This window comes from Microtus pennsylvanicus, chromosome 19, assembly GCF_037038515.1.
Source record: "Microtus pennsylvanicus isolate mMicPen1 chromosome 19, mMicPen1.hap1, whole genome shotgun sequence".
Taxonomy (NCBI): Eukaryota; Metazoa; Chordata; class Mammalia; order Rodentia; family Cricetidae; genus Microtus; species Microtus pennsylvanicus.
The window spans coordinates 12,207,000-12,233,483 of NC_134597.1; the positions used below are offsets into that span (position 1 = coordinate 12,207,000).

Genomic DNA, 26,484 nt, shown 5'->3' on the forward strand with positions numbered 1-26,484 from the left:
CCTCCATTGCTGGTGGAAATGCAAACTTGTCCAACCACTTTGAAAATCAGTATGGCAGTTTCTCAGAAAATCGGAAATCAGTCTACCTCAAAACCCAGCAATACCACTCTTGGGCATATAGCCAAAGGATGCACACGCACACCCTGAGGACATTTGTTCAACTCTTTTTCCTCTCCCGTTAGGGAGAAACTCAGAACTTGGCTCCTCCACCCCACTGAGCATGCCTGTACTTCCCTTGTTCCTGCATACACTCCGAAGAGATAGGCAGGGAACAGGGGACAGTAAGTCATTTGACTGTGTGGTCACCTTCCCCTGTTCCTACTAACGTGTTACAGTGGAGTACTCCTGAAGCAGTTACGCAACAGACCTCACACATGTCATGAATGGGGGCACTATTCAAATTCTGGGGTGCACTGTCTTCATAAAGCTTCTTAGTGTACTTCTGTCTGAGTGGTCCCTCTTTGGAGCCAGCTGTGGAGGTAGTGACCGACACAAGACCAAGTTAGGAACATTTGCTGCAATCCACCTTCTTCTGAGGAACTCCCACAGATGCAGGTTCTGAAAGTCCCTTTTATAGCTAATAAAGAGAAGGTTTTCAGGACATGTTTCTTAAGCACTTCCCATGGCAGAGTCCTTCAGTGGAACCAATCTTAATTAAGAAGTGATTTCAGCAACAATGATAGTGCTATTAACTGTGGCATCTTTACAGCTTGCTTTGGGTTTTCTCAAAGTAACAGGTTCAGGGGGAGGCCTTTTCCTAGCGAAGCTTATGCAAGAGGACATCTATTAAAGGTCATAACAAATATAATTTAAAAGTATTCACTGAAAGTGTTTCTAAGGAACCTGCTTAAACTTAGGAGATATATGACAATTTTTTTATTCATTGTTCACCCAAAATATATGAAACCTAAATTACGTTGTCCCTAATACTATTCTGTGGTCAGATTGGCCTTTGAATGCTCACTTAACACTATATATAAGGATGATTGGCCATAAGTGCTCCCTAATTTTAGTCATGTGGTAATATTCTCAGACAAAGGCCCTGTTTCTTTCTTTTTTTTTTTCAGGTGGATTTCTGTAAGAGATCTTATACAGACCCTTACACAAAACCTTTTCTACTTTTTCTTTGTGTTCTTAAAAGAAAACCCTCATGTGTTATAGAATTGTGGAGATTTTCTCATAAATATATCACTGTAATTTCCTACGAATTAATCCTGGTATTGTATATAGTATTTTATAAGCATTTATACCTGCGTATGTATATGTATGGTTGTGTATGCTTGCATATGTTTGAGAAGGAGGATGGGGTTTGGAGGATTTAAAAGAAAGTTATCCTCTGTCCCGACAGAGTGAACAACCAACATATAGAGAAGGAAATTATTTGTAAGGAGGAAGCAAAAATCTGTTTTAATGTGGCCATTCGACTAAAGAGATGAAGCAAGGTGCCGGTAATCACTGCTTGTACCCGTATTCATAGTGTGCCTCCTTCATCACAAGTCACTTTATCATTGAAAATATGGGCATCTATAGTACCTGACGTGCTCTCTAAGCCTGTTAGAGGGGTCCCACGAGTTGTTGATTCATGGGAGACGGAACCATGCCTGGCAGCAGGAGCACCCAGTAAGTATGGGCTGTTGCTGTGACTGTCCTAATCCCTTCCAGAGACATTCTTGTAAAAATGGTGGGAATTGTTTGGGGTAAGATACTGATGTTTTTCTCTAAGCTTTAGCAGCTCCACGGATATTTAATTATCGTCTGCTGCAGGAGGGGACATGGAAGAAATGAGGCAGGGTGGGTTTGAAAGTGACTCCTCTGACACTGGAGAAAAGAGGAATTCATTATACATTAAAAGTATCTGGTAAGAAGAGCACTGTGTGGTGAGTTAATTTTTGAAGCAGCTGGATGACATACAGGAGGAGGGCTCCGTCAGAGTGTGGCACTACAGGGCCATGCCGAGAGCTTGATCATGGATACTGGCTACGGATGAGAGAGCATCCTGGCGTATTCAGGGCTCGGCCCACAATAAGTGTACCTGCAATGGATTGAGAAGACTTTGCGCTCTCAGTGAGGTGATGAGGCAACTGCTCACAACCCTTGCTTTAGTATTTCTCTCATATATTTTGAAATGGGTGAAAATAGGAACTTTTGATCTTCGAAATTAAAAAAAAACGGTAAACCTAAAGGTTTTACTATGGATAATTTATCTGTTTTCTTACCTTTGGAAGATGTATATGTATCACGGTGGAGATTGGGAACAATCCCAGCAGTCTGAGACCTTGCGTCAGAGAAGAGTCAAGACTTACCGATTGAAAGTGGAGGTGGAGCTTCACAGAAACTACTCTGCTTCTATGAGAAGCATTGTTTAGAAATGCCATTCATTTGTCTGTGACTATAATATAAATACATGCACACACATAGATGTGTGTCTTTGTGTACACTTGCATGTATGTGTGCCTATGTTTCCTATATGTGAGTAAACAATGCACGCACGGAAGAGAACATAGACTATGGGCGTTTCATATCCATATCATTTTCCTCAGGAAGCCTCATTCCAAGGTGATTAAACAATCTTAGGAACACTTGCTCCACAGGGAAAGTTGGTTATAAGGCAGCGCAGCTCACATGACCTCACCCTGAACACTGTATAATATCTTCCAGATCCGAATTGTCTCCAAATCAACCCAGACCATGTTTGAAAGACCAGATGTTTCATACCCTTCTTCTTCCCCACCCCCTTCCTCTTTCAAGTGTCTGACATGCGATCCCTCTGCTTTGGATCAAGAGGGTCACTTGAAATGTTGCCAACATATCTGGTTTCTTGACATTATGATTATGGAGAAATTGATGCCATTTCCCTTTCTAACTCTAAGATAAACAGAGGGAAGCAGGGGCTTGGAGACTCAGGTCATGGAAATGTAAGCTGCGTTTCTGGAGCCTACAGTTATGGCTACTTACCTGTGGCTAGTATTTCGGGATAGCTGCCACAGAGTGACTGCTGTTCTCTTAGAGGACCGTGATGGAATTCTCAAAGCCCAGCTATGATTTCTCCGAATATAGTCAATCCAGAGGACCTGTTTGCTTGGGCAATGAAAAAGAAAAATTAATCTGTCATATCCTTCTATTGACAATGGCCAGAATGTGTTGCTAAAATTATATGAAGTAAACAGCTTCGGAACTTGTGTGCTTATGAGAACCATGTGTTCTTAGGCACCAGTTGTTGGTTCTGCAGGGAATTCCGTCACACAGAGCTGGTGAACTGGCCATGCATGACAGAACCCAAAGTGCCACTCACAACTGGGGTTGCTTGTATCCTACACATACTTTGCACACTGAGGTCCAAATGATTGTGGCTTGTATGAGCTGATAATACACTGCCTTTCTCAAATGATCATTTTATGTTTAGCAATTTAGCTTTGATAGGTTGACAAGTGGCTAAGAGTAGATAAAGTTACCCAACATGTTGATTTACAACCCTAATTTTAATTTTTTTTTAAAGGCTGGAGTCATTCTGATTCAATCCTTTCCTTATCTACACAAAACCCAGAGGAGAAAATTGATTTTGAAAAATCTTTAAATGTGGCTGGTGACACTGTGGAACAAAATCACACTTTCTTTGACTCTTCTTGGATGATCTTTCTTTTTCTTCACAGTTTTCTGTTACTTCTCTCCCATTTATACAATACAATTACATCATTTTCTTATTAACTGGTGAAGCTAACTCTTATATCACTATTACATGTAATCACATAAATCTTAGTGTTCATATGAGTTGAAGGATCTCGCTTTCATTGTCTTAAGTGGCCAGTTTGCCTTAGCTGAGAAGGAGCGAACACCGAGGCCTTCCCACTTCACTCTTCCATTCCATCCTACACAGATTGCATCCTGGGTACCATTAGATAACACAGTCACACAGACTGCATCCTGAGTACCATTAGATAACACAGTCACACAGACTGCATCCTGAGTACCATTAGATAACACAGTCACACAGACTGCATCCTGAGTACCATTAGATAACACATTCACACAGACTGCATCCTGGGTACCATTAGATAACACAGTCACACAGACTGCATCCTGAGTACCATTAGATAACACAGTCACACAGACTGCATCCTGAGTACCATTAGATAACACAGTCACACAGACTGCATCCTGAGTACCATTAGATAACACATTCACACAGACTGCATCCTGAGTACCATTAGACAACACAGTCACACAGACTGCATCCTGAGTACCATTAGATAACACAGTCACACAGACTGCATCCTGAGTACCATTAGATAACACATTCACACAGACTGCATCCTGAGTACCATTAGACAACACAGTCACACAGACTGCATCCTGAATACCATTAGATAACACATTCACACAGACTGCATCCTGAGTACCATTAGATAACACATTCACACAGACTGCATCCTGAGTACCATTAGATAACACAGTCACACAGACTGCATCCTGAGTACCATTAGATAACACAGTCACACAGACTGCATCCTGAGTACCATTAGATAACACAGTCACACAGACTGCATCCTGAGTACCATTAGATAACACATTCACAAAGACTACATCCTAAGTATCCTTAGATAACACATTTGTTAAAAATTTCTCCCCAGCAGTTCTCAAGAACAGAGAGCCAGACAGAAACTAGCCTGTAGGACTTGGGTGTCTAAAAATAACGATCATCTTTTCTGTGAAAAGCAGGATTCTGCCCAGTTCGAGTGGTCTTTGCCGGGGACAAAGAGGAGGGAAGAAGTGTGGTGAGAATTCTGGGTCTTATATTTCAGGGAATCCCCACCATGAAGTAAAGGAGAGAGAGAGAAATTGATGAGGATTTAGAAAACAGATAGGGATCTTGAGCTGAAATTCAAAGGAACTGGGAAGCTCAGGTCTTCTGACAGTGTACATTAGAAGAAGGGAGTGGACCTTAAAGAAGTCAGGGGTGGGTGGGTTGGTGTTTCTCTACAAAGTAGGATTAGTATCGTTTCCATCATCTACGTTAGGCTCGACTCTCGAGAGGAGACTGACAGATTGGCAAATGCCGCAGTTAGGAGCAGATCAGAAGAAACTCATCGCACACTTGTACAGCTACCGACAACGTTGCTGTATTGGGTTGTAGAACTGCATTCCACATTACAACTCAGTCTGGCAGCGGGCACAGCTACTGACCACGGAATGAGAGTGAGGATCACTAATGTCTGTTCTTAGAGTGCTATTGCACTGGCTCGTCACAACTGAGGTTGGAGAAGAGAGCTGGAGTAGAGAAATTCTTCCCCTATGATGTAAGATAGAGATCTTCAGGTGGGTGTCAGTGAGCTTTAAGTTCTGTAACCCAGCTTGTGGAGATGTAAAATAACTTCTGTCATAGGCAATAAAAGTTCATGGCCAGCTCAAAATTCAATCTCGTGACTTTAGTTGATATTAGTGGTTCTGAAAACTAGGTGTCTTTATTTTTGTTTTGTTTTTAATTAGGACTTCTTCCCTTGTGTCCCAGAAGGACACAGTATATACTGGTGTAATCTCTCGCCACCCTTAGTTACTTAATTCCTCTGTCAGGGACACTTTTGGTGCCTTCACTCAGTCTTGGCACCTTTCATGCCAGCGCTCGGAGGCAGAGGCAGAAAAGATGAACGTATGTGTGTTTGGAATCTCTGTCTAATTCAGTTCCATCCATCAACATCATGTGAGCATGTATCTTAGTGTTCTTATGAGTTCAAGGATCTCCTATGTAACATGTCATTTAGACAACCATATTGTTGAGAGTGTTCATGGATAAAGCTTCCCTTTCATATCCAGATGTTACTATCCAGCTGCAAGTATCTGGTCCTCTGGCTCACACAGTGTCTCACCACACCCTCGATGTTCTCTGAGCCATATGGTAGATGTGTCATATCCCAAAGTCAGTTGTTCCATAATAGTTTCCATCTAGTACAAAAACACACTTCTTTGATGAGGACTGAGAGATACCCTTTCCTTTGGGAACAAGGTTATGTATGCATTTAGACTACAGTTCGGTATTATACCACTTTAGGAAAGCGGCTATAGTCTACTTCTCTAGCTGTTGATACTTGTTTGGTTCAAGTCCAAGTAGACAGCTGCTCCTCACCCTTATATAAAAGTACCACAGTTGTGCCATCGTAGCTGTCTCACCAGGCTGGTCATTGTCAAATCTAGATTTACAGTTGGCCAAGCCTGTTGACTGTTCTTCTCCCTTGGCAGCCTTCATAACCCCTCTGGGTAGGTACTATGAGAGGTAGTCCTCAGGGTGGAGGTGTCCAGGTAAGTTCCGGAATGTGCTGACCTTTTGATCCTGAGCAAATTCTGAAAACTTCTTGGGTTTCGGTGAAATCATCTTTAAGGAACAGAGAACGAGCTGGGCAGTGGTGGTGGCGCAGACCTTTCATGCCAGCGCTCGGAGGCAGAGGCAGGTGGATCTCTGTGAGTTTGAGGCCAACCTGGTCTACAGAGTGAGTTCCAGGACCTCCAGGGCTACACAAAGAAACCCTCTCTTATAAAACACACACACACACACACAAACCACAAAAGAAAAGACAGAGAGAGAGAGAGAGAGAGAGAGAGAGAGAGAGAGAGAGAGAGAAAAAGTGTGATAGTGCTGCCTGCTTCCTGAGTGTTTTGTGCGGTTTTGTAAGATTTTAATTCAATAGTAAGAAATAAAGAATACTGCTTCAGGGATTCAATAAATATTTTTAGTTGCTTTGATTGTATTTTCATGATATAAAATAATATTTGAATTGTAATTCCTAAACTCTTTCGCATATTTATTCGCTTTCCAGTCTCTGCCCTTTGAACTCTGCCGGTATTTGAGGTATTCTGGGCACATAATGGGCAAAACGTAAATTCATGAGTTTTGTGCCTTTCAGTGTTTGTAGTCTCTAGCAAGTTGTATTCGCTTCTTCTCCTTTCCTGACAAAAGCAATGAGAGCATAAAGTATACTGTGCACAGGCTTGCAGGGCTCCATTTATATACTTGATGCCTTCGTTGGCTGAACAATGTGAAACCCATAAAAGATTTGTTTGAGAGTTACATCAACAAGAGTGTTAAGTGGAATTAAAAAGTGTGGTTTATTGAATTTTTAAAATTTTTTCAAATTCATAATAATAGCTTCCCCTTTTTTTCCCCCCCTTAACAGATGGGCTTAGGTCATGAGCAAGGATTTGGAGCCCCCTGTCTGAAATGCAAAGACAACTGTGAAGGGTTTGAACTGCACTTCTGGAGGTGAGCTCTTGAAACCTACCATAGTATCTATCATCAGCGTTTTCTCCTGTCGGGCAGTGCCCCTGGGACAGCGTGCGTGCACTGTGACAAACTCTTGACCAGCTGCTTAGTTGCGGGGCTTCTGTTTTCTAAGAAGTTAGTAAAAGTGAGACTGTTCTACGTTCATGTCATGAAGTACAACGGAGTGGTTTGGGCGATAACGATCACAGGAAGAGTTGCTTGATTTCTTCCTCCCCACCATCTCCACGGAATATGCCCTTTCTGAGTGGCAGAGGAGTTTGTGGTAATCCCTCTGAGGACTGCTCATTAACTTGGTACTAATAGTCAACTCTGCATGGCTCAGCCTGCCTCTGCAGGCCGATCAGTGTGTGTCATTTGTGGGCTCATATCCTCGTTGTCAGGAAGTAACACTTAAGTTTGTTCTGAAAACCTTCTCTTGGGTCAATCTGTTACTGAGAAACTTTCAGGAACTTGAGCCTTTTAAAAGAAGTTGCCAATTTTTGAATGATGCTCATATGACCTTCCTCCATCACAGAAGTACAGGATCAAAACTGATACTTTGAATAGATCTTATTTGTAGCCCGTAAATCTAAAAATGGAAGCATGCTCTTTCAAAGGACATCAGAGGTCTTCCACATGCCTGCTGGAAGTTAGAGGCAGCATAATATTGTCAAGAAAACTATAAATCAGTTATCGGTAGATAATGGTTGCCCTGCGGCAAGGTTTTCTTTTGAACTTCTGAGGATTGCACCCAGAGCCTCTTGTACGCAAGGCAAACATTCCCCCACTGAACTGTAGGCCCAGACCATGTTGAACTGACCACTTCATGACTACCTCCATGCCTAGGGTTACCGTGCAACACTAGAATAAAAGGTCTCAACATCCATTATGGCTGTGTACAGCGTAAGCGGGAGAGGGACATAATAAAATCTGGCATATTTGTCTCCTTTGAAAGCTTGCATATTTAATAAGCTCTAGGTAATAGACAAAAATGTCTGAAAAAGCAATGGCAACAGAAACTTGACCATTTCCAGAAGTAATGCTTCTGTTCTTTATTTTTGTTGTTTATTTTCAAAGAACTTACTTAGAATTTTCCATTGGGTTTGTAAATTCCAGTCTTAACATAGCTCTCGTGTCTGTAGGGACGTACAAAGATAGTATCATTGAACAGAAAATAGTTTCTCAGGATTAGAGGTTATCTCCTCGTACTACTGAAAAGTCAGAAGCTCAGATCTCATCATGAAAGTCTCGTGTGTTCTAGCCACACACTTCTTCCCATTTCTGTCGGTGACTAATTGCTCTGTTGTACAGTTTGGGGCAGAACAGCAGATGTTTGTTTGTTCTATTCTTTCTGTTTATTGAACCCATGAGTGTGGAACCCGAAGATATCTGGGTGGGTGGGTGACCATTTCACCTTACTGTCGGCATCCTTTGTGACTACTGTTGATTTGCGGAGGGACACATCGCCCCCTGCTGGACACCGTGTTTTCAGCTATGCAGTTGTGTCTACTGCTCGTGAGATTTGTAAAGCTCCTTCCTAAGAGAGAGTTCCTCCTCTGTAAACCAGACTAGTTTAGAGTAACTTCTTTGTCTGGGTAATTTCTATCCTGCAGATCGCTATCGTCTGCTATTTTCAAATTCTTCAAACATTGGCCAGGCAAGAGCAGACCTTCATGGCATGAAAATCAATTCTTTACCTTTATTACACAGGCCGCTTTGATAAACTGGCCAGAGACTGAGAGTCCAAGCGTCATAAATATTAGAGGTCGGCCTCCAGCCCAGCTGGTGCCTGTATGGTCTACCAGATGATATTTCTGAGTAATGTTGTCATTCTCCTGGCAGGGGTCCAGACACATTTCTGTGGTATGATTTCTCATCGGTCCCCAGCATCCTTAACTGGAAGACCAGAGGCAGATGCCGTTGACCTATACTAGTTTTCAGTATTTTTTAAATATATTTTAAAGTACTTATTTGTTTATTTATTTATTTAATGTATATGGGTATTTTGCCTGCGTGTGTGTCTCTGTCCACCACATGTGTGGCTAATGCTCTCAAAAGCAAAAAGAGGGCGTATGATTCTCACAGAAACTGGGGTTGCAGACAATTGTTAGCATCCATGTGGATGCTGGGAACTGAACCTATGCCCTCTGGAAGAAGAGCAACTACTCTTAACCCCTGAGCCATCTCTCTAGCTCCTGTTTGGTACAGTCGTAGTGAAATAGTCCAGACCAGGGGTCCTAAGTGCAAACAAAGATGCTGTTTGCGAACCAGAGGCATGGGGTCTGCAGCCACTGAATCACCTTTATCATCACTGTCAGTCCTGACATATAGGATTCAGGTCTGTACCTCTTTCCCAATGCAGCCTCCTCGTAGCCACAGAATGGGATGCTGACAATGGTTTGGTAGTATTGCTGTGGACGTCTTCGTTGTTTAAGAATCCTCTGTGCCCATGGACCTATCCATTTCATCACCTTCTTTGGCCTTTGTTGGCAGACTTCAGCGTCTGGCCCCTACTTGTTTATCCAGTCATCCTCCTTCTTCTGAGCATCATGTACTCCCAACTACTTATTCCATGTTATTTCCCCAAGTTCCATGAATTTCTTTCCACATATGTCCATGCTCAGGGAGATACTACCTCCCAGCACTAGAAACAGAAATTCTTAGATCGTGCACTAATGTTGCCCGCTGTATTAGTTAGCTCCAGCTGCTATAACAAAACAGCACAGATCTGGTGGATTAAGTACAAATGTGTTGCTCCAGCCATCGCGAAAGCTGGGAAGTCTGTCAAAAGTCTGCTTTCTAGGTTGTAGGCGGTCGCTTTCTCACTATGCATTCTCAAGGCATTCACACGTACATGGGACAGAGTCGTCCATGTGTTAGGTATGCCCTCCAGTCCTATCCAACTAGGACCCTTTCTGTATGACCTCATTGATCCCTAGTCCACCCCCCCCCCCGGCGGAAGCTTATCTTTAACCAGGCTTCTCTTAGGCGGTGGGAATACAGCATATGGACTGGAGGGGGGGCGAAGTGATCTGTGATCTAACACATTCCCAAGTTAGAGATCATTTCTCCTGAATACTGAGGTGTATTCAGGCTTCACTCATAAGCCTCTGGCTAGTGCCTTGCGTTGTTTCATTGCGGAGTTCAGGGGAGCCCCCCCCTTATATGGTCAGCCTCTGGGAACAACACAGAGTGCCGCAGGTGATGCATGGATCCGAGAGGTGAATGGAAGTTGAGAAGGAGTCACAAAAGTTATAGCAAACTAAAAGTAAATATTTGTACTTATAGAGGTTTGTCAAACTTTATTTAAATAGCAAAACTTCAAAAATGTTATAATGACTTGTTTGTGCCAATGAGTTTATATATATAATTTATGAACCCTTTCTGTATGCCACAAATGTGGTGGGTTTCTTTTCTGTGTAACTGATTACCACAAATTGAGTATGCAAAAACACCACCTATGAGTTAACTGAGCCTCGGTTCTTATACTTACAGGGAGAAGGGACAGCATAGCTATTCTGTTTCTTGGCATCTCAGAAGGCCACTATCAAAGTCTTGGTGTGTTTTGTTTCATTTGTATCTAATTGCTCAGGCCTGCTGTTTATAGAATTTGATTTTTGCTGTTGTTGGACAACGGAGGTCCCTATTTCCTCGTTACCTTTCAGATGAGGTTGCTGTCACCTGTCGAAGCCACACACATACCTTGACGTATAGTCCTTTCCATTTCCAGTCAGCAGTGCTTAGGATCTTTCTGTGTCCCCCGTCCCTCTGATTCTGTTTCCGTTCCTTTTGAAGGGCTTGAGTGATCAGGGGTGAAATCTTAGGGTGGCCTTAGTCTGCCTATCACAGCATTTTATGCCCATTATTCTTCCTAACACCCATTAGGAGAAAGCATACTTAGGAAAGTAAACAAATACCTTACCAATGCCATGGCTTACGGAGGCAGAGCTGAACTTGACCCCCAAAGCTTGACAAAGTCCTCCCCAGGCCACGTTAGAAACTGGAACACATGTTCACCCTCACAACCAGGCAACTTTGTGCTTCATCAGGCCGTCTGCTCTGCAGTGTGATTTTGGTGGCACAGACATCCTTGTGATTAGTGACATCCTTTATCTGAGAGCTCTTCTCTTCTTCATCCTTTATCTGAAAGCTCTTCCCTCCTTTAATGTGCTAGAGAGTCCAACACTAGAGGAAAACTCGAGACTAAGAAAGTTGATCTCTCTCCAACAAAAATTATTATTTCAGCAAAATGCAGATGTAAGTATTTATGAAATGTCTGGCACAATTCCAAGATTTTAAATCATTTATAGCCAATTTTTTTCATATTGAATATATAGTAAGATCTTTACAACCATAATCACTCACGCATCATATAAGCAATGGAATTATACTTTTGCCTTACCTATGTTAAAACAGCCGCATTTTACAAAAGGTGAAATTCCTTCATCGTCGTGTACATGCTGAAGAATTTCTGATTGATTTAAAGCTGGTAGAAAGCTGAAGATTCCCTACCATAAATGGAGTAACCATTGTGGTGGATTCTGTAACAGAGGCCTACACTCATGCCCATACATGTATATCCCTGTTCCAAAAGGGCAGCTTCTAGCCTTTTAAATTACGGCTTGTAGTGGTGGCATAGCCTTGTCTTATATCACCAGGACAGCTGGCAGTGCGCCAGAGCTCTCCAGGTTCCACCGCTGGCAGTGGAAAAATAATCATTTTTATGAATCGTGGTACGAAAATCATTTCTGTGTCAGGAGGGTAAATTGAAGTTTTTGACTGCTTTCAGCTTGAAACCGTAAATTTCTGTGTTTTTCTTTGTGAAGGCTTTAGAAATTCCATTCTCTCTTGGATTTAAGTAAGGAACTCTCAAGTTATTTCATAAAAATATCAAATCTGGAGTTTTGGTTTGTTCTATATACCAGTCTCTCTCCCTCCCTCCCCGCCCCACCCCCGTGTGTGTGTGTGTGTGTGTGTGTGTGTGTGTGTGTGTGTGTGTGTTAGGTGCTAATTAAAAAAAAAACCTTCTACTTTTCTCTCTCTTTTTTTTAAGTAAACGAAGATTTTAACCAGCTTAATTCTGAATCCCACCAGCTATTTCCCCCGTGCATCAGACTCTGTAGGCTAGCTTCTGAGAATTGTTAGGAAATGATTGAAGAATAATTGTTAACTAGTCCAACAGAGATCTCCGCATTGCTCCCGGCACCTGCCCGTGTTCTAGGGTGGCTTGCTGCTGTGGTGGCCTGTCCCTGGTTCTTCACTGTAGGCATGGAGCTGCAGTTGGAAGAGCTGGGAGTGTGCGCTCCCTCCAGCTATGCAGTGATGCGGTCCAGCAGAGAAGGTGTTCAGTTGGCCCTTTCTGAGTCATGTCTTGCCAAGTGTTCATCCCCAGATGGTCCCCATGGCAGTGAGAATGCGGAAGAGCTAGACAACGGTCCCAGTTTAAAACTCTTCATTATTCCGTACCAGGTTTTCTCTACTTAGAAAACTGAGGATAACACAACACGTTCGTATTTCTCTTCTTCTTCACCATGGCTGTGGGCGTGTTGCGTAGCCTGCTAGGATTTGCTTGGCAAAGGTATAGTGGGTAGGTAAAGGGTTGGAAGGAAAAAGATGCTTCATTAAAACAATGAATCCTCCAAAGGATGACCAAGCACACATGCTAAAACTGCTCTAGAGGCGGGTCTTGTTTCATTGGCTACTTAGAACTTCAACAGTAAACGGACCTGTACCCACAGTTTGCCAAAACTCATATTTACAAACCAGCAGTTTCATTTCCCTTATTGTGTCCTTTGTGGTCATTAAAAACAAACTTTTTGTTTTATAGTACACATATTTACCGGTGCAAACTTAGGTCACCAAATCCAAAGTCTGAGTCGCCTTATATGCCTGCTCCGAGAAGCAGTCACTTTGCTGATTGCTAGGCTGCACCCCATAGGCCCTGGCTTATAACGATCTGTTTACCTGTCTTGAGAACTAAATTCCTCCTCTGCCTCATTCCCTCCCCAGAAGGTGTAGCTGTAATCTTGATCTAAGCACCATGCGATAGTTTTGTAGATCATTCCCTTGGATAACTGCAGGGGAGTGAAGAGTACACCGTAGATGGGTGATAAGATCCACTCCACTAGATGGGGGTATGAGATAACCAGAGGGAAGAAGGGATCTTTTATAGCTATAATAAAATACACTAATTCTCCACATATATTTTTTACCAAATAAAGTTTCCTGACCAAGATGTGTACAAGAAAAGTGATGTGCCTGCTCACCCCCATAACTGCCCCCCGCTTTGTCTCTCTCCTCTCCCTCTCCCCTCCCTGTCTTCTTTCTCTCTTGTTTCTTCTCTCCACAGCATGCCTAGTGTTTCCAGTTCATGTACTAGAAAGAATTTTAAGAGCACGGGAGGCACAAAAACATATAATTATATAAGAATTTGTTATTTGGCAAAGACATCCATTTATCTCTTAGCGCTTCGTTTTTCCTGGTTCTGGCATAAAATTTCAACTCTAAATCTGAAATCCAGTTAGAATCTTCTTGATGCTAATGCTTTACACCTTTATGTGGCCAGTCAGAGCATCAGGGTACAACTCCAGAATTCAGTTTTCCTTCCTTCCTTCCTTCCTTCCTTCCTTCCTTCCTTCCTTCCTTCCTTCCTTCCTTCCTACCTACCTTCCTGATGAATCTGATTACTTGTGTTCCATTGATTTTCTTCTCTGTGCTCTGAATAATAAATACCTACAGGAAAATATGAATAGAATTGTAGATAGTAGGGTTAGTTTCTAGCTTCAAATCTTAAAATTAATATACTAACTACAAATGTGTGCTCAGTATTTGGTGGACTGGGATTGGGTATTTGTGTTTTTCCTGCTGATTTTTATTTCTTTGGACAGTCATGCTATGAGTTCTTAAGAAAACAGAAACAGCAGAAAGACATTGTTAAGAGAATGGAACCAGCTGTGGTTCACATCCCTACAACACACTCCCCATCCCAGCTCACCACCTCCCTCTCATAAACATCAGATCAGGAAGGGAAGGGGTCAGCGTCGGCTCCAGTCTTCTGTTGAGAGACAAAGACCAATGGCGCTCAAGAGAGATGTCAGGAGCGTCCAGGAGTCACCTTCACATGATTAGTCCCCCTGCCATTCTTGTCTTTATCCCTCATGGTTTAGAGTTAGTTGACCTTTTCCCACACTTTCCTGGGTGGAATTCTTCACCCTGTAGTTGTCCTTGTGTCCTCTCTGGTATGAGTAGCTAAGCTCTAAAGTTTTGCTAGCGATCTGTGTGATTTGGCACATGTTTAACAATATCTTATGCTAATTTGCATCTGTGTTGGCCTCCTGAGTAATCTAAGGTTGCAGAATGCTTCTTGAAATGATCGATTTTATTGCCCCGTATTTCCATCCAAGCTTAAAACTTTAATACCACAGAGCTCCCCTGTCCCTTTACCTCCTCTGTCACCTTTCCCAGTGTGGTCCTCGCCAGACACCCTTTGCTCCTCAGCCTTTCCCTCCATGCTTCCCCCAGGAGGAGAAGGTGGTTGACACAGTTTTCACATTGCTCTCCAGATCTCAAGATTTGAGGGCGTTTTGTTTCACCAGAAGGTTAACACTATATTGTTGTTTATTGTAGTCTACTTGATATCATTATCCCATATCATAGGCAATCCAAATCCTACAGTAGTTTAGCCTAGAAGATATTCAACCTTTCATCTTTTCCCACTCCTTATCTCAAATCTGTTTCTCTTTTGTATTTAATCTTGATGAATCCAACATTCATCTTACTATCTTTTTCATTACCAAAATCTGTTTTTTTTTGAGAGAATATCACTAAGCCCAGACAATGGAATATTAACAGGTAATGAATAGAATGTGAGATCTCCCTCCCTCCCCACCCCTTCTCTCTCTCTCTTCTCTCTCTCTCTCTCTCTCTCTCTCTCTCTCTCTCTCTCTCTCTCTCTCTCTCACACACACACACACACACACACACACACACATACACACACACACTTTATCTGTATTTATTTTATGCTGAGTTTACTCCCATGCCATAAGTTTTTGTTTCTTCTGAGATATCTTTTTCTTCTGTGCACCCTCCCCTTCTGACTTTGGAACAGTTAGTTCCTTTTCAGGGAGGGTCATCTGGATGAGGCAGGGGAAGCTCTTGTTAGTCTGGCCATGAGCTCTGTAAATCTCATTCCAGTGGATGTGTTCAATGACTAGAGACCCTACCTCTCAGCTCTTCAGTTCGGCATCACTCTCTACATTTTGAAGCACGTGCAGCAAATTTTCTTTCTTGGCCACTGACCCTGTGTCCAGCCCTACTGTTTGGCCTGGGTGCACCTACAGACTCCAACACAGAGCTCAGGAGGGTACCTTCCGGATACTTGGTGGCTTTTTTCAGATATGCGTACCCTTGATGGCCTGGGCAGTCTCGTGGGAGTTCTTAAAATGAACCCAAAGATTCGAACCTCTTGATTTGCATAATTTTGTCTAGTAGTGAACCATCTTCCCAGGTCACCTCAGGCGGCTTATAGGAAGAAGAAGATGTGGCATCTCTTGCTGTGATAGTTTGGGCAGCTCTATGTGTTTATTTATTTTGGTTAGAGGGTAACGTGTGAGGAACAAGGTCATCCTCAGACCGGCCTTCTCAAATATGCACTTTTTAGTTATAACCTGGCTTGTCGAAGTCTAATAAAGCAAGGATGTGTTTTCATGTGTCTTTCTTAAGTTATGAATATTCATCCCTCCCCATGCAAGAAAGTACTTTTTTGTTTATATTATTATATATAGTACCTTCTAAATGATTTTATGAGCCATGAAGGACTGCACATACGTAGCTGTCACCAATTAGGTGTAGTTGGTTATTTTCTGCTTTGCCCCAAATTATAGAAAAATATGCCGTAACTGCAAATGCGGACAAGAAGAACATGATGTCCTCCTGAGCACTGAGGAGGATCGGAAAGTGGGGAAACTCTTTGAAGACACCAAGTACACCACCTTGATTGCCAAGCTGAAGTCAGATGGAATTCCCATGTATAAACGCAATGTTATGATATTGACCAATCCGGTTGCTGCCAAGAAGAATGTCTCCATCAACACTGTTACCTATGAGTGGGCTCCCCCGGTCCAGAACCAGGCACTGGTAAGTACTGGAGGAAGCAGGATGAGGGAGGAGACTTTTGTTGTTCTTGCTGTTGTTGCTAGACTTAGGAACTAGGAAGTACTTAGTACCCTAGTACTTCCTTCTGTAATAGAGTCAACTGCTACACATCTATTTACCTTGAGTTCCCATTATAGAGACTTTAGGTTCCGATTCCTACATTTTAAAATATGAGTCTAGATAACTCATAGACTTTTTTGAATGTCTAATTTACCTGATTTTAGGGGAATCTTTCTAACAATTTTAGTAATTATATGAAAATCAGATTAAAATAATTGAGAGTTTTTATATCAATCTGCCCGATTTTCTGGTATACTCACAAAACTTTTCCCAAGATGAGGAGGAATAAATAATAGCACTTCTGACTTTATTTAGAACTGAAGAAAAATGCTCCAACATTATATTTCTTTTACTATAAAAGGCAAAAAAATGTGATTTTGCATCAAGCTTCTTCCATTATTATGACAAGTGGATGAAGCATTGCAAGGTCAGTAGGTCACCATTACAGTAAATCTCGCAGTGACGTTTGTATGTGCAGAAAGAGCCACTGATCCACGCGCACTCACAGTGATCTACCCAAAATCTTCTCATAGCCACGCATCTGTAGATTCAGCACAGCCAAACAGTCGCGATGCAAATGTTCTAAAAACTGGATGGAGGGGGCTGATTTCATGGAGAAAAATGTGTTTCTATGTTCACAGAAACCTGCTTTTTATGTTTTACTGTCTCTAGTTGTTTATAGCGAAGGATGAACCGCCCTTCCTGAGTAAACTTGTTTCTGGTGTGTTATGAAAGATTGACTAAGCCCATTTAACTGCACTCCAGGCCAGGCAGTACATGCAGATGCTGCCCAAAGAGAAGCAGCCAGTGGCAGGCTCGGAGGGGGCACAGTACCGGAAGAAGCAGCTGGCAAAGCAGCTCCCTGCCCATGACCAGGACCCATCTAAGTGCCATGAGCTGTCACCCAAGGAAGTGAAGGAGATGGAGCAGTTTGTGAAGAAGTACAAGAGCGAGGCTCTGGGGGTGGGTGACGTGAAGCTCCCCTCTGAGATGAACGCCCAGGGTGACAAGCTGCGCACTCCTGCTGGGGATAGAAACACTCCAGCCGCTGTGCTGCCCAAGGACAAGTCTGCCAAGCCCAAGAAGACCCAGTATGTGAGTAGCCGGACTGTTGCCTTGCGTTCATAGATGCTTCCTTTCTTAGAACGCTTTTTTTTTTTTTCTAAAAGGGATGAACAAGGGAAAGAAAATGAGTCAGATTTCAGTTTGGACTGAGCTGGGAGAGTTATGTTTGGGAGGTCTGTCTGAAGCTACATTTTCTGATTATTTTAAAGAATAATCTTGAGTTTATGTGGTCACAGTAGTTGGCTTTACCTTGGCCTCTTACTTGAATATAACAAACCAACCTAGCATCTGTTTCTTTCAAAAGAAATTGAATGTTTTATTTATTTATTTATTTATTTATTGTGTGTATGGGTGATTTTTGCCTGGCTGTCTATCTGTGTACTCTATATCCACAATACCCATGGACGGGAAGAGGTTTTGGATGCCCAGCGACTGGAAATATAGACAGTAGTGAGTTACCATGTGGGTGCTGGGAATTGAACCCACGTTCTCTGGAAGAGCAGCCTGGTGCCCTTTGTTGTTGTTGTTGTTGTTTTGAGACAAGGTTTCACTGTATAGCTCTGGCTGTCCTGGAACTAACTCTTGTGTTCCAAGCTGGCTTCCAACTCATAGAGATCCGCCTGCCTCTGCCTCCCTAGTGCAGGATTAAAGGCGTATGCCACCACTGCCCAGTTCAGCTGGTGCTCTTAACTGCTGAGACTTCTCTCTAGCCCAACATTTTCTTCTAAACATAATCTTTATGTTAACTAGTTATCTTTTATATATCAAATGTTTCTGTAGTTTATTACATTGGCTAGCATTAGCTAATATCATCAGTGTAACACTGAGGGGTGATGTCATTACTATCAGCTTCCTTAACTGACTTCGGCAAAGAATACACTGGGTCTCTGTATCTAACATATATGCAGATCATAGTAATACATGCAGATCATAGTAAAGGAACGCCTGTCAACTCCTGCTGAACTCTTTATTAACACCCGTATTAATGAAACGTTTGTTCCTTTCTCAAGTTTGAGTCAACCTGTGCTTTGACAATTTCACACATGTATATAATATATCCTGATTGTCCCTTCCCTCTCTTATCTTCCCCATGTCCCTTTCTCACACTCGTATCTTTCCGTTCTTTATGATCTACTGAGCTTCACCAAGACTCTGTGGCCCTGGGGTTGGAACTCTGCTTTGGAGCCTAGTGGGTACCCAGATGAAGACAATGGCTGCCTATAACCCAGTAACCCATAGTTCAGCAAGGAAGTCATGCCGCCTGTGAGGCCCTCCCTAATGCATGATTGACTGTTGACTGGCCCAGTCCTGTGCAGGCCCAGTGCAGACAGCCTCCACCACTATGTGATCCTAACTGTATTGGAAAAGTGCAGAAGACATTTCACAGCCCTCGCTTTCCTGTTTTCTAGTTCTTAGACTCTTCCTGCCCTTTTTCCCTAGACACTCCCTGAGTGCTCTAAACGTTCTCTTTGGAGCTGAGCCCTCGCCATCACCTAGCCTCAGCTCCCTGAGCCATCTGAATCTTCCTTCGTTATGACTAAGGCCGAGGGGAGCCTTTGTTTATGAGCATAAACAGGAACATGTAGAAGGCAGTGTATGGCTGGATCAGTGCCGCTGGACAACCGTAGTGAGCTCCTGCCTAGCACCACCTCAGCCATGGGTTCTGGCTGGGTTTACAGTAACAAGTATGAATTCCCTCTTATGGAACAGGCCTCAAATTCAATCACAGAGTTTATCTTTAGACAGAAATAAGAATGAATTATGCTTAGGTTAATCTAGTTTTGCTTGTAAGACCATACCTAAGATTCAGACTTGATGTGTGCAGCTGTATTGGCAAGTGTTTTAAAGTCTCTTCAGAGAGTTTTTTTTTCTTTTTTCGTAATGACTTGAACGTGAAGGAGAATCATGATGCAGATAAACAAAGCATCAGGCCTGAACCGTAATGTATTTCTCATAGATGCAGTTAGCAATCAGTTAATACCGTTTAATCTTCAAAAAGTTTTCTATCAGCTTTAGATAATAGTTTTTGAGGGAACTGATAAAATTGAGGTGAAATTATTTTCCCTGAGTGACTTCCACGCAAGAAACAGCGCTGTGTTTTACACAGGGTGAAAGAAGCGGTTGGGTTAGGAAGAAGCTGAGCAATTCCATTTCACGGGCGTATTCACTCTGTCTTGTCACGTCTTTAGAAATAGCCTCTCATTATTATTACAAATTTTCACCTCTTCCATTTCCCTCCCCCTCCCCTCATTCCTCCTCCCCCTCCCTCTCCAGTCCAAAAAGTAGTCAGGGTTACCTGTCCTGTGGGAAGTCCAAGGTCCTCCCCTCTCCAAGAAATGGCCTCTCTTGAAGCCGTTGCTTGATATGCCCTGAAGCAGGGTCTGATGATTCTCGTTCGGGTTCTCTCCTCCAGTCATGCTACTACTGCAAACAGACCATGAAGGAAGGAGACCCAGCCATCTACGCGGAAAGGGCTGGCTATGATAAACTTTGGCACCCGGCCTGTTTCATCTGCAGCACCTGCGGTGAACTCCTAGTCGACATGATTTACTTCTGGAAGAATGGGAAGCTATACTGTGGCCGCCATTACTGTGACAGCGAGAAGCCCCGCTGTGCTGGCTGTGATGAGGTGTGTTCTCTAGGGCCACCCGCTTGCAGCCAACAGGCTTTCGGCAAGCACTAATCATGCAGGAAACTTGGTTACTTTCCACTCGGCGTGTCCTGAGTAAACTAACCAAAGACTATCGGAAACCAATTGATTTTAGTAATAAATTCAGACGTAATGTTACCATTTTCAAATATCGAACCCCAAGAAGGCATCCGCTCTTGTTGATTTAACTGCCTATCTAGAGAACCCGGGTTTGTCACTGGTCTACAGAAGGAGATGACTAATGGGTGTTACTTTTCTCCTCTGGCCAGCTGATATTCAGCAATGAATATACCCAAGCTGAAAATCAGAACTGGCACCTGAAGCACTTCTGCTGCTTTGACTGTGACAACATCCTGGCGGGAGAGATATACGTGATGGTCAACGACAAGCCTGTGTGCAAGCCCTGCTACGTGAAGAACCATGCCGTGGTAAGCCACGCGGGGACACACTGGCCCCAGCCAGTCCGCTGACTTCAGTGTCCGCCTCTCTTCTGATCTCCTGAAAATGGGAAGCCAAGAGCCAACCTTATATAAAGAAAGCTTGTGGTTCCTTCATGGGCTGTTTAAAACCAGGCAGTTCAGAAGCTGCAAATGCAACGACAGCCGGGACCTTAAGGTGGCTCATTCTACCTGTGCGTTTGCCATGTAGATTATATATGGTGCTTGCTGATAAGTTCCTAACCAAAAAGTAAATTCTTACTATGAATGGATTTATTATTATTTATTTATTCTGATCTATGGATCAGATTCTATTTAAAATGGTTTCTGGAGACTTTAGAATGGGCGCAGCAGTTTTGAGAGCTTGTTGTTCTTCCAGAGGACCCAAGTTCAATTCTAAGCATCCACATGGCTGCTCAAAATCATCCGAACCTCCAGTCCCAGGGTTTCTGATGTCCTCTTCAGGCACTAGGCTCATACATGATTCACAGACAAATACTGCAGGCAAAGCACTCATACACATAAAATACTAAAATGAATACACTGAAAAAAATTCAATAGTTTCTGTATATAATACTAACTCACCCATTAGGACCTTGTTTTACTCCCTGGAAATGACGCAGTGACTGTTTTTTTAAACCCTCGTGGAACTGATGTAGTACAACAAAAAACTGACCTTTCTGTTTAGATTTATTGTGTGGACCATTCAGGTGCTTGATGTGCAAGTGTGTTTTTTTTTATTGCATCCATTGTGTTCCCAAGAGCTGCTGCTGCATGCTGGCCAAGAGATGTTAGTGCAGATACAGGGCGAAAAGATGACCATATATAGTCGGGCTCATAAACCAGGACTATCAGAACGATAGGCACCTACCTTTTTTTTTTAAGTTTAGTTTAAGTTCTCTCTAAGCTATTACATAGGGGAAACTCCTGGGAAAGGAAAATATGTACCCCTATGTCGTTCTAAACGTACGATGCTTTGACAAAAAGGCAAATTTTGATGTCTGCCATCTTCAGTTTTGACTCATTACCTCATGCGTTTTCTATCCACTTTATAAGAGAATGTCTAATCATTTAATTTTATAATACTCCATTGTTTCTTTTTTTTTTTTTTTTTTTTGGTTTTTTGAGACAGGGTTTCTCTGTGGCTTTGGAGCCTGTCCTGGAACTAGCTCTGTAGACCAGGCTGGTCTCGAACTCACAGAGATCCGCCTGCCTCTGCCTCCCGAGTGCTGGGATTAAAGGCGTGCGCCACCACCGCCCCATTGTTTCTTTTAGAAAAGTTACTTTTTCGGTAAAGTGAACCATTGGCTTTACCTAATATTAAAACAAGACATCTTTATCCCACCTGAAGGGGAAAGATGTTTGTGCATGCAGCGTGCTACCTGATGTAAATCTTTGGAGATCATTGGCCTCACAGGCTTAATTTGAATAGATATTTTAATATTATTTTAAAGGTGACAGAGAAAACAGTTATTTTTTAGACCTGAAGAAATAGCCTCAGTCTAAACAGTATTTCTGAGATAAACATTAACTGGGAGGAGATGTGATATGGCCAGATACCTAGTTTGGTTTGTCTCCATGTGCTCCGGGATCCCATGGCCACCCAGGATTCACATCTGGGAGGCTCACGGGGTCCACCTGTGAGAGAGCCATTTACAACAAATAGAATTAGCTATCTTGCTTGGCGGTGGTGGCGCACGCCTTCAATCCCAGCACTGAGGCAGAGGCAGGAGGATCTCTGTGAGTTCAAGGCCAGCCTGGTCTACAAGAGCTAGTTCCAGGACAGGCTCCAAAGCTATAGAGAAACCCTGTCTTGAAAAACAAAGAAAGAATTAGCTACCTCACATCTCGTGTTCAAATAAAAGAAGCAAGAAGGATGGGAGGAAACAGCTCTCTGAGCTATGTGAGGTTTATGAGCACAGGACATATCCTGCCAGGCCCATTGTGGTAAAGGATACTGTTCCCTTGAAGGCCCTGATTGCACAGGTGGCTTTGAGATTCTTGAATAAGTTTTCTGCAATAAAATAGAATATCGTTTTCTCTTTTCATAGGTATGTGCAGTTCCGAAAAATATTATGCTGTGTGTGTATGTATGAGTGTGTCTGCATCCTTTGTATATTTGAGTATAACACACAGGGCACTGAAGGGCAGCCTGGGGCTATAGTTTAGTTGGTGCAGTACATGCATTGTGTGCAAAGCCCTGGCTTTGATCCCCAGGTCTGCAGACATAAATCAGGCATGATGGCGCCCAACCATTATCTCAGCACTTGGGAGGCAGAGGGAGAAGTGTGGAGAATTTGGGCCCAGCCTGAGACCTTGTCCATGGAACACAAGCTGAGTGGTACAGGGAATGGAAGTATTAAAGTCCATGGCCTAGATGACAGATAAATTATGATGAAATGGAAACTAATTAATCGGAGCTATATTTATGGTGTGAACTCATTATTCTCAAGTACTGTCAGTATTTTTAATTGAATCCTTAATTACTTTGAAAATGGCTTTAATTTCCTACTCTCTAGAGATTAGTGGTATTAATAATCACATGTGATAGGCATGACATGTCCGTGCCATAGGTATGATGTTACCACTTCAAAGCTTTAATGAACTGGAACCAAATGCAGTGCTCCTGGGTTGGCTGCAGTAACATCCTATTTGTAACACCATAGGGGCAGCTTAGGAGCGGCTTCCACCTGTTTGCCTTTACCTGCTATTTCTCACTGTGCTCAGCATATACAGATCCCTGCTGGCTTCAGTGATTCCCAAAGATGCTGCTATCACTTGCCTGTTTTTCATTCCTTTTCAAACTTAACCATCTGAAGACTCAGGTTCCGTTTGCCCTTGGGTGCCAGTGTGGCTGACATGGACATGGTGGGTCTCTAACCGTCTTCTGCTGACTTTATCCCCACACAGGTGTGTCAAGGCTGCCACAACGCCATCGACCCGGAAATGCAGAGAGTGACCTACAATAGCTTCAGCTGGCACGCGTCTACAGAGTGCTTCCTCTGCTCCTGCTGCAGCAAGTGTCTTATTGGGCAGAAGTTCATGCCTGTAGAAGGGATGGTTTTCTGCTCCGTGGAGTGCAAGAAGCTGATGTCCTAGGAGGAGAACACTGAGCAGTGTTGGGCCATAGCTATTGACAATGGCCTGCATTTCATGATACAATGCAATTGGAAAAACTAATAAAAGGAAAAAAAAAAAACTACATAGCAAACCAGAAGATTTTGTCCAGTATTTTTTTTAACCTTAGGAATTTTGTCTGTCTTAATTTTAAATTACTGCTTTAAGCATGTGATTTAAAAAAATAGAGAGAGAACAATGAGGAACTGTCGCTTTTATTTCCACACATGAAATCTTTGAGTTGGAAGCTTGAATTTAATTGATCTTTATAACGGAGTACCCTTAGTGCCAAATAATATATATCACTTAAAAGCTAGTGTCCTGGGAGAGATGAACATGTTGACTCCTACGCTTTGATTCACGTGGAAAATGTAAAGAAATTAGATGTGCCTGATGTGACACTCGCTTAGCCTGTCTCATTGAACATTGTGACGCGCAGTGAGTTCCTTCTGCAGACACTCGGGGTGCTGCGTAGTGGGTGTCCCAATGCCTAAGCCTTCGGAAGCGTCTCCTTCTGGAGGCGGAGGGGACTCTTCTCATTGCCTTTCTTTGTATTTACCTCTCAGTGTTCTCTTCTGCCGTCCAGTGACCTCCATTGATGGCCTTGGGTATTTTATATGTATGTGGCGGAACAATCTGTGCACTTTGCTTATAGACTCTTTTGTTTTGTTTGTTGTCTAGATGATAAAAGCAGGCTATTCACTTAGGTTATTTTAATCCAAAGAGTATGTATAGATTTCGTACTTAGGGAATTGTAATTTGTGCTGATGTCATTTGCCTGCCATGGCGATAGTTTTTGCATGATTTTCAGTCTTACGCCATGGAAACACTCTTCCGCTACCTCTGGGCTTGCTGTCTTCTTGCCTGCACACTCCCATTCTTGGGTGTTTTTAATGTTTCCCCTTGTATGCTTTCACACGTAACTATGCACTATAAATATTATATGCAATGACTGTTATATATGCTATTCAAAATAAAGTCTCTTACACTTTTAATAATTGTCTTTTTTCCGCATCCGTTTTGCAGTTAAGTATCTAGTACAGCAGGGGGCGATGTCTCCAAGAGTAAAAATACCCTGACAAAAGTAAAATCCTCTTCCAACAGGACAGACATAAAGCGTCTGCATGCAGAGAAAGAAGGAGTTTTCGGAAGCCTTAAGCCAGGACTTGTTCGTAATCGTAATACTTAGGTCATGCAGAAGTTTTTATTAAAGGTGTCACTATTTTAGTTAAACTTTAGAAAGAACAAGTATTGCATTCTACTTGTTTTAAGAGGGCATTTTCTTTCTTCCTTCCTTTCTTGCTTGCTTGCTTTTTGCTTTTGTTTTTTTTTTTATTATTATTTTTTTAAAGCTGGGACCTCAAAAGGTAGTCCCACTAGCCTGCCTCAGACTCACTTCTCCTGCATTAGCCTCCCAAGTATTAAGACTTTAAGACTTCAAGTGTGCCCTATGGTGCCTAGCTATAAATACAATCTTATAAATTTCCTAGGGATTTTTCTAGATTCTGGATCTCTCTCTCTCTCTCTCTCTCTCTCTCTCTCTCTCTCTCTCTCTCTCTCTCTCTCTGTGTGTGTGTGTGTGTGTGTGTGTGTGTGTGTGTGTGTTTCTTCAGTCTGAAACTGGTTTGGTTTGTTTAAAGATAGTGTCTTGTGTCTTAGGATGATCTCAAAAATCACTATGTAGCCAAAAATGACCTTGATCTTCTTGTGCCTTTCTCCAAGTACTAGGCTTATATAGCTGTGCACCCTGAGCCTGGTTTCTGCTGTGCTCTTAACCAAACTCAGGAGTTTCGTGCATGCTGGGCAAACATTCTGCCTCCCTCCCCCACCTCCCCAAGTCTGAAGTATTTTTGACTTGGTAGTTTTAATTTTGTCTGACTCATACTCAGGACTGTTGGTTTGGGTTTTTATATGTTTGTTGATTTTTGTTTTGCTTTGTTTTGTTTTCAGTTGCTGTTTTTCTGTTGCATGCCACTGATTTATGTATTGCATACGCACGCCAACACAGAAAGTATGTACACAAGTGCTTAACACGTACATTGTATTCCCTCTGAATTGTGCCAGCCCTAACAATGAAAAGTACCTTTTGAAGCTGGAACACATAGAACAGTGTTGAAAGGAGTAATCCAATCCTACATATTAATATCCTGTAACCACTGCTTTAACCCTTATCTTCACCTTCATTTGTCCCAAATAGTAACAGTTATGTGTCACAGCCACCCTCGTCCCGCAAGGAATGACACGACCACCGAAGCTCTTCTCACTGCCGTTTATTCCAGGACTTGATTCACTTTCTCACTTTTCCTCTCTCTCCTTGACCTCTCTCCTTTTTCTTCTCCTCTCTGACCTCTCTGGGCAAACCCTCTCCTGGCCCTTAAGGAGGCATGGGCTGCCAAACCCGAACTGCCGGGTGGGCACTGCCCATAGGCTCACGCATATGCAGGCAGCTGATAGTCATTGTGTGATCATAGCATAGGTCAGGCCTTAGCCATCTCAGGAGTTGATCATACATCTCCATCAGGTGTTACACCATACAGCTCGCTACAGTTCCCCCTTTTGTTTTGTAAAGCGACAGGTAAGAGTAGAGGTCTGATCTCTGTTAAAAATGAAACATGTACTAGTGTTTGTCCAGGTGTCATCCACTCAGAGAACGCTAGACCTGTCCGGTGTCCTTTTACAGAGGTGGGAGCTAGACACCAACCCACATGCAATCAGACTTGCTCTTCTTGAGGTTGATGTATGCTTACCTC

At 42.7% G+C, this 26,484-nt stretch overlaps 1 protein-coding gene across 1 annotated transcript in view; it reads left to right on the forward strand.

The window, feature by feature from the left end:
• The window catches only part of Tes (testin LIM domain protein), a 38,309-nt gene extending 13,583 nt beyond the window's left edge, over positions 1 to 24,726 (forward strand). The window contains exons 2-7 of the mRNA XM_075953560.1: positions 7,164 to 7,249; positions 16,135 to 16,387; positions 17,231 to 17,560; positions 19,944 to 20,159; positions 20,450 to 20,608; positions 23,528 to 24,726. Coding sequence (XP_075809675.1) covers positions 7,164 to 7,249; positions 16,135 to 16,387; positions 17,231 to 17,560; positions 19,944 to 20,159; positions 20,450 to 20,608; positions 23,528 to 23,716 — 1,233 coding nt within the window. The 3' untranslated portion in view covers positions 23,717 to 24,726. The remainder of the gene's footprint in view (positions 1 to 7,163; positions 7,250 to 16,134; positions 16,388 to 17,230; positions 17,561 to 19,943; positions 20,160 to 20,449; positions 20,609 to 23,527) is intronic.
• Positions 24,727 to 26,484: the final 1,758 nt, after the last annotated feature.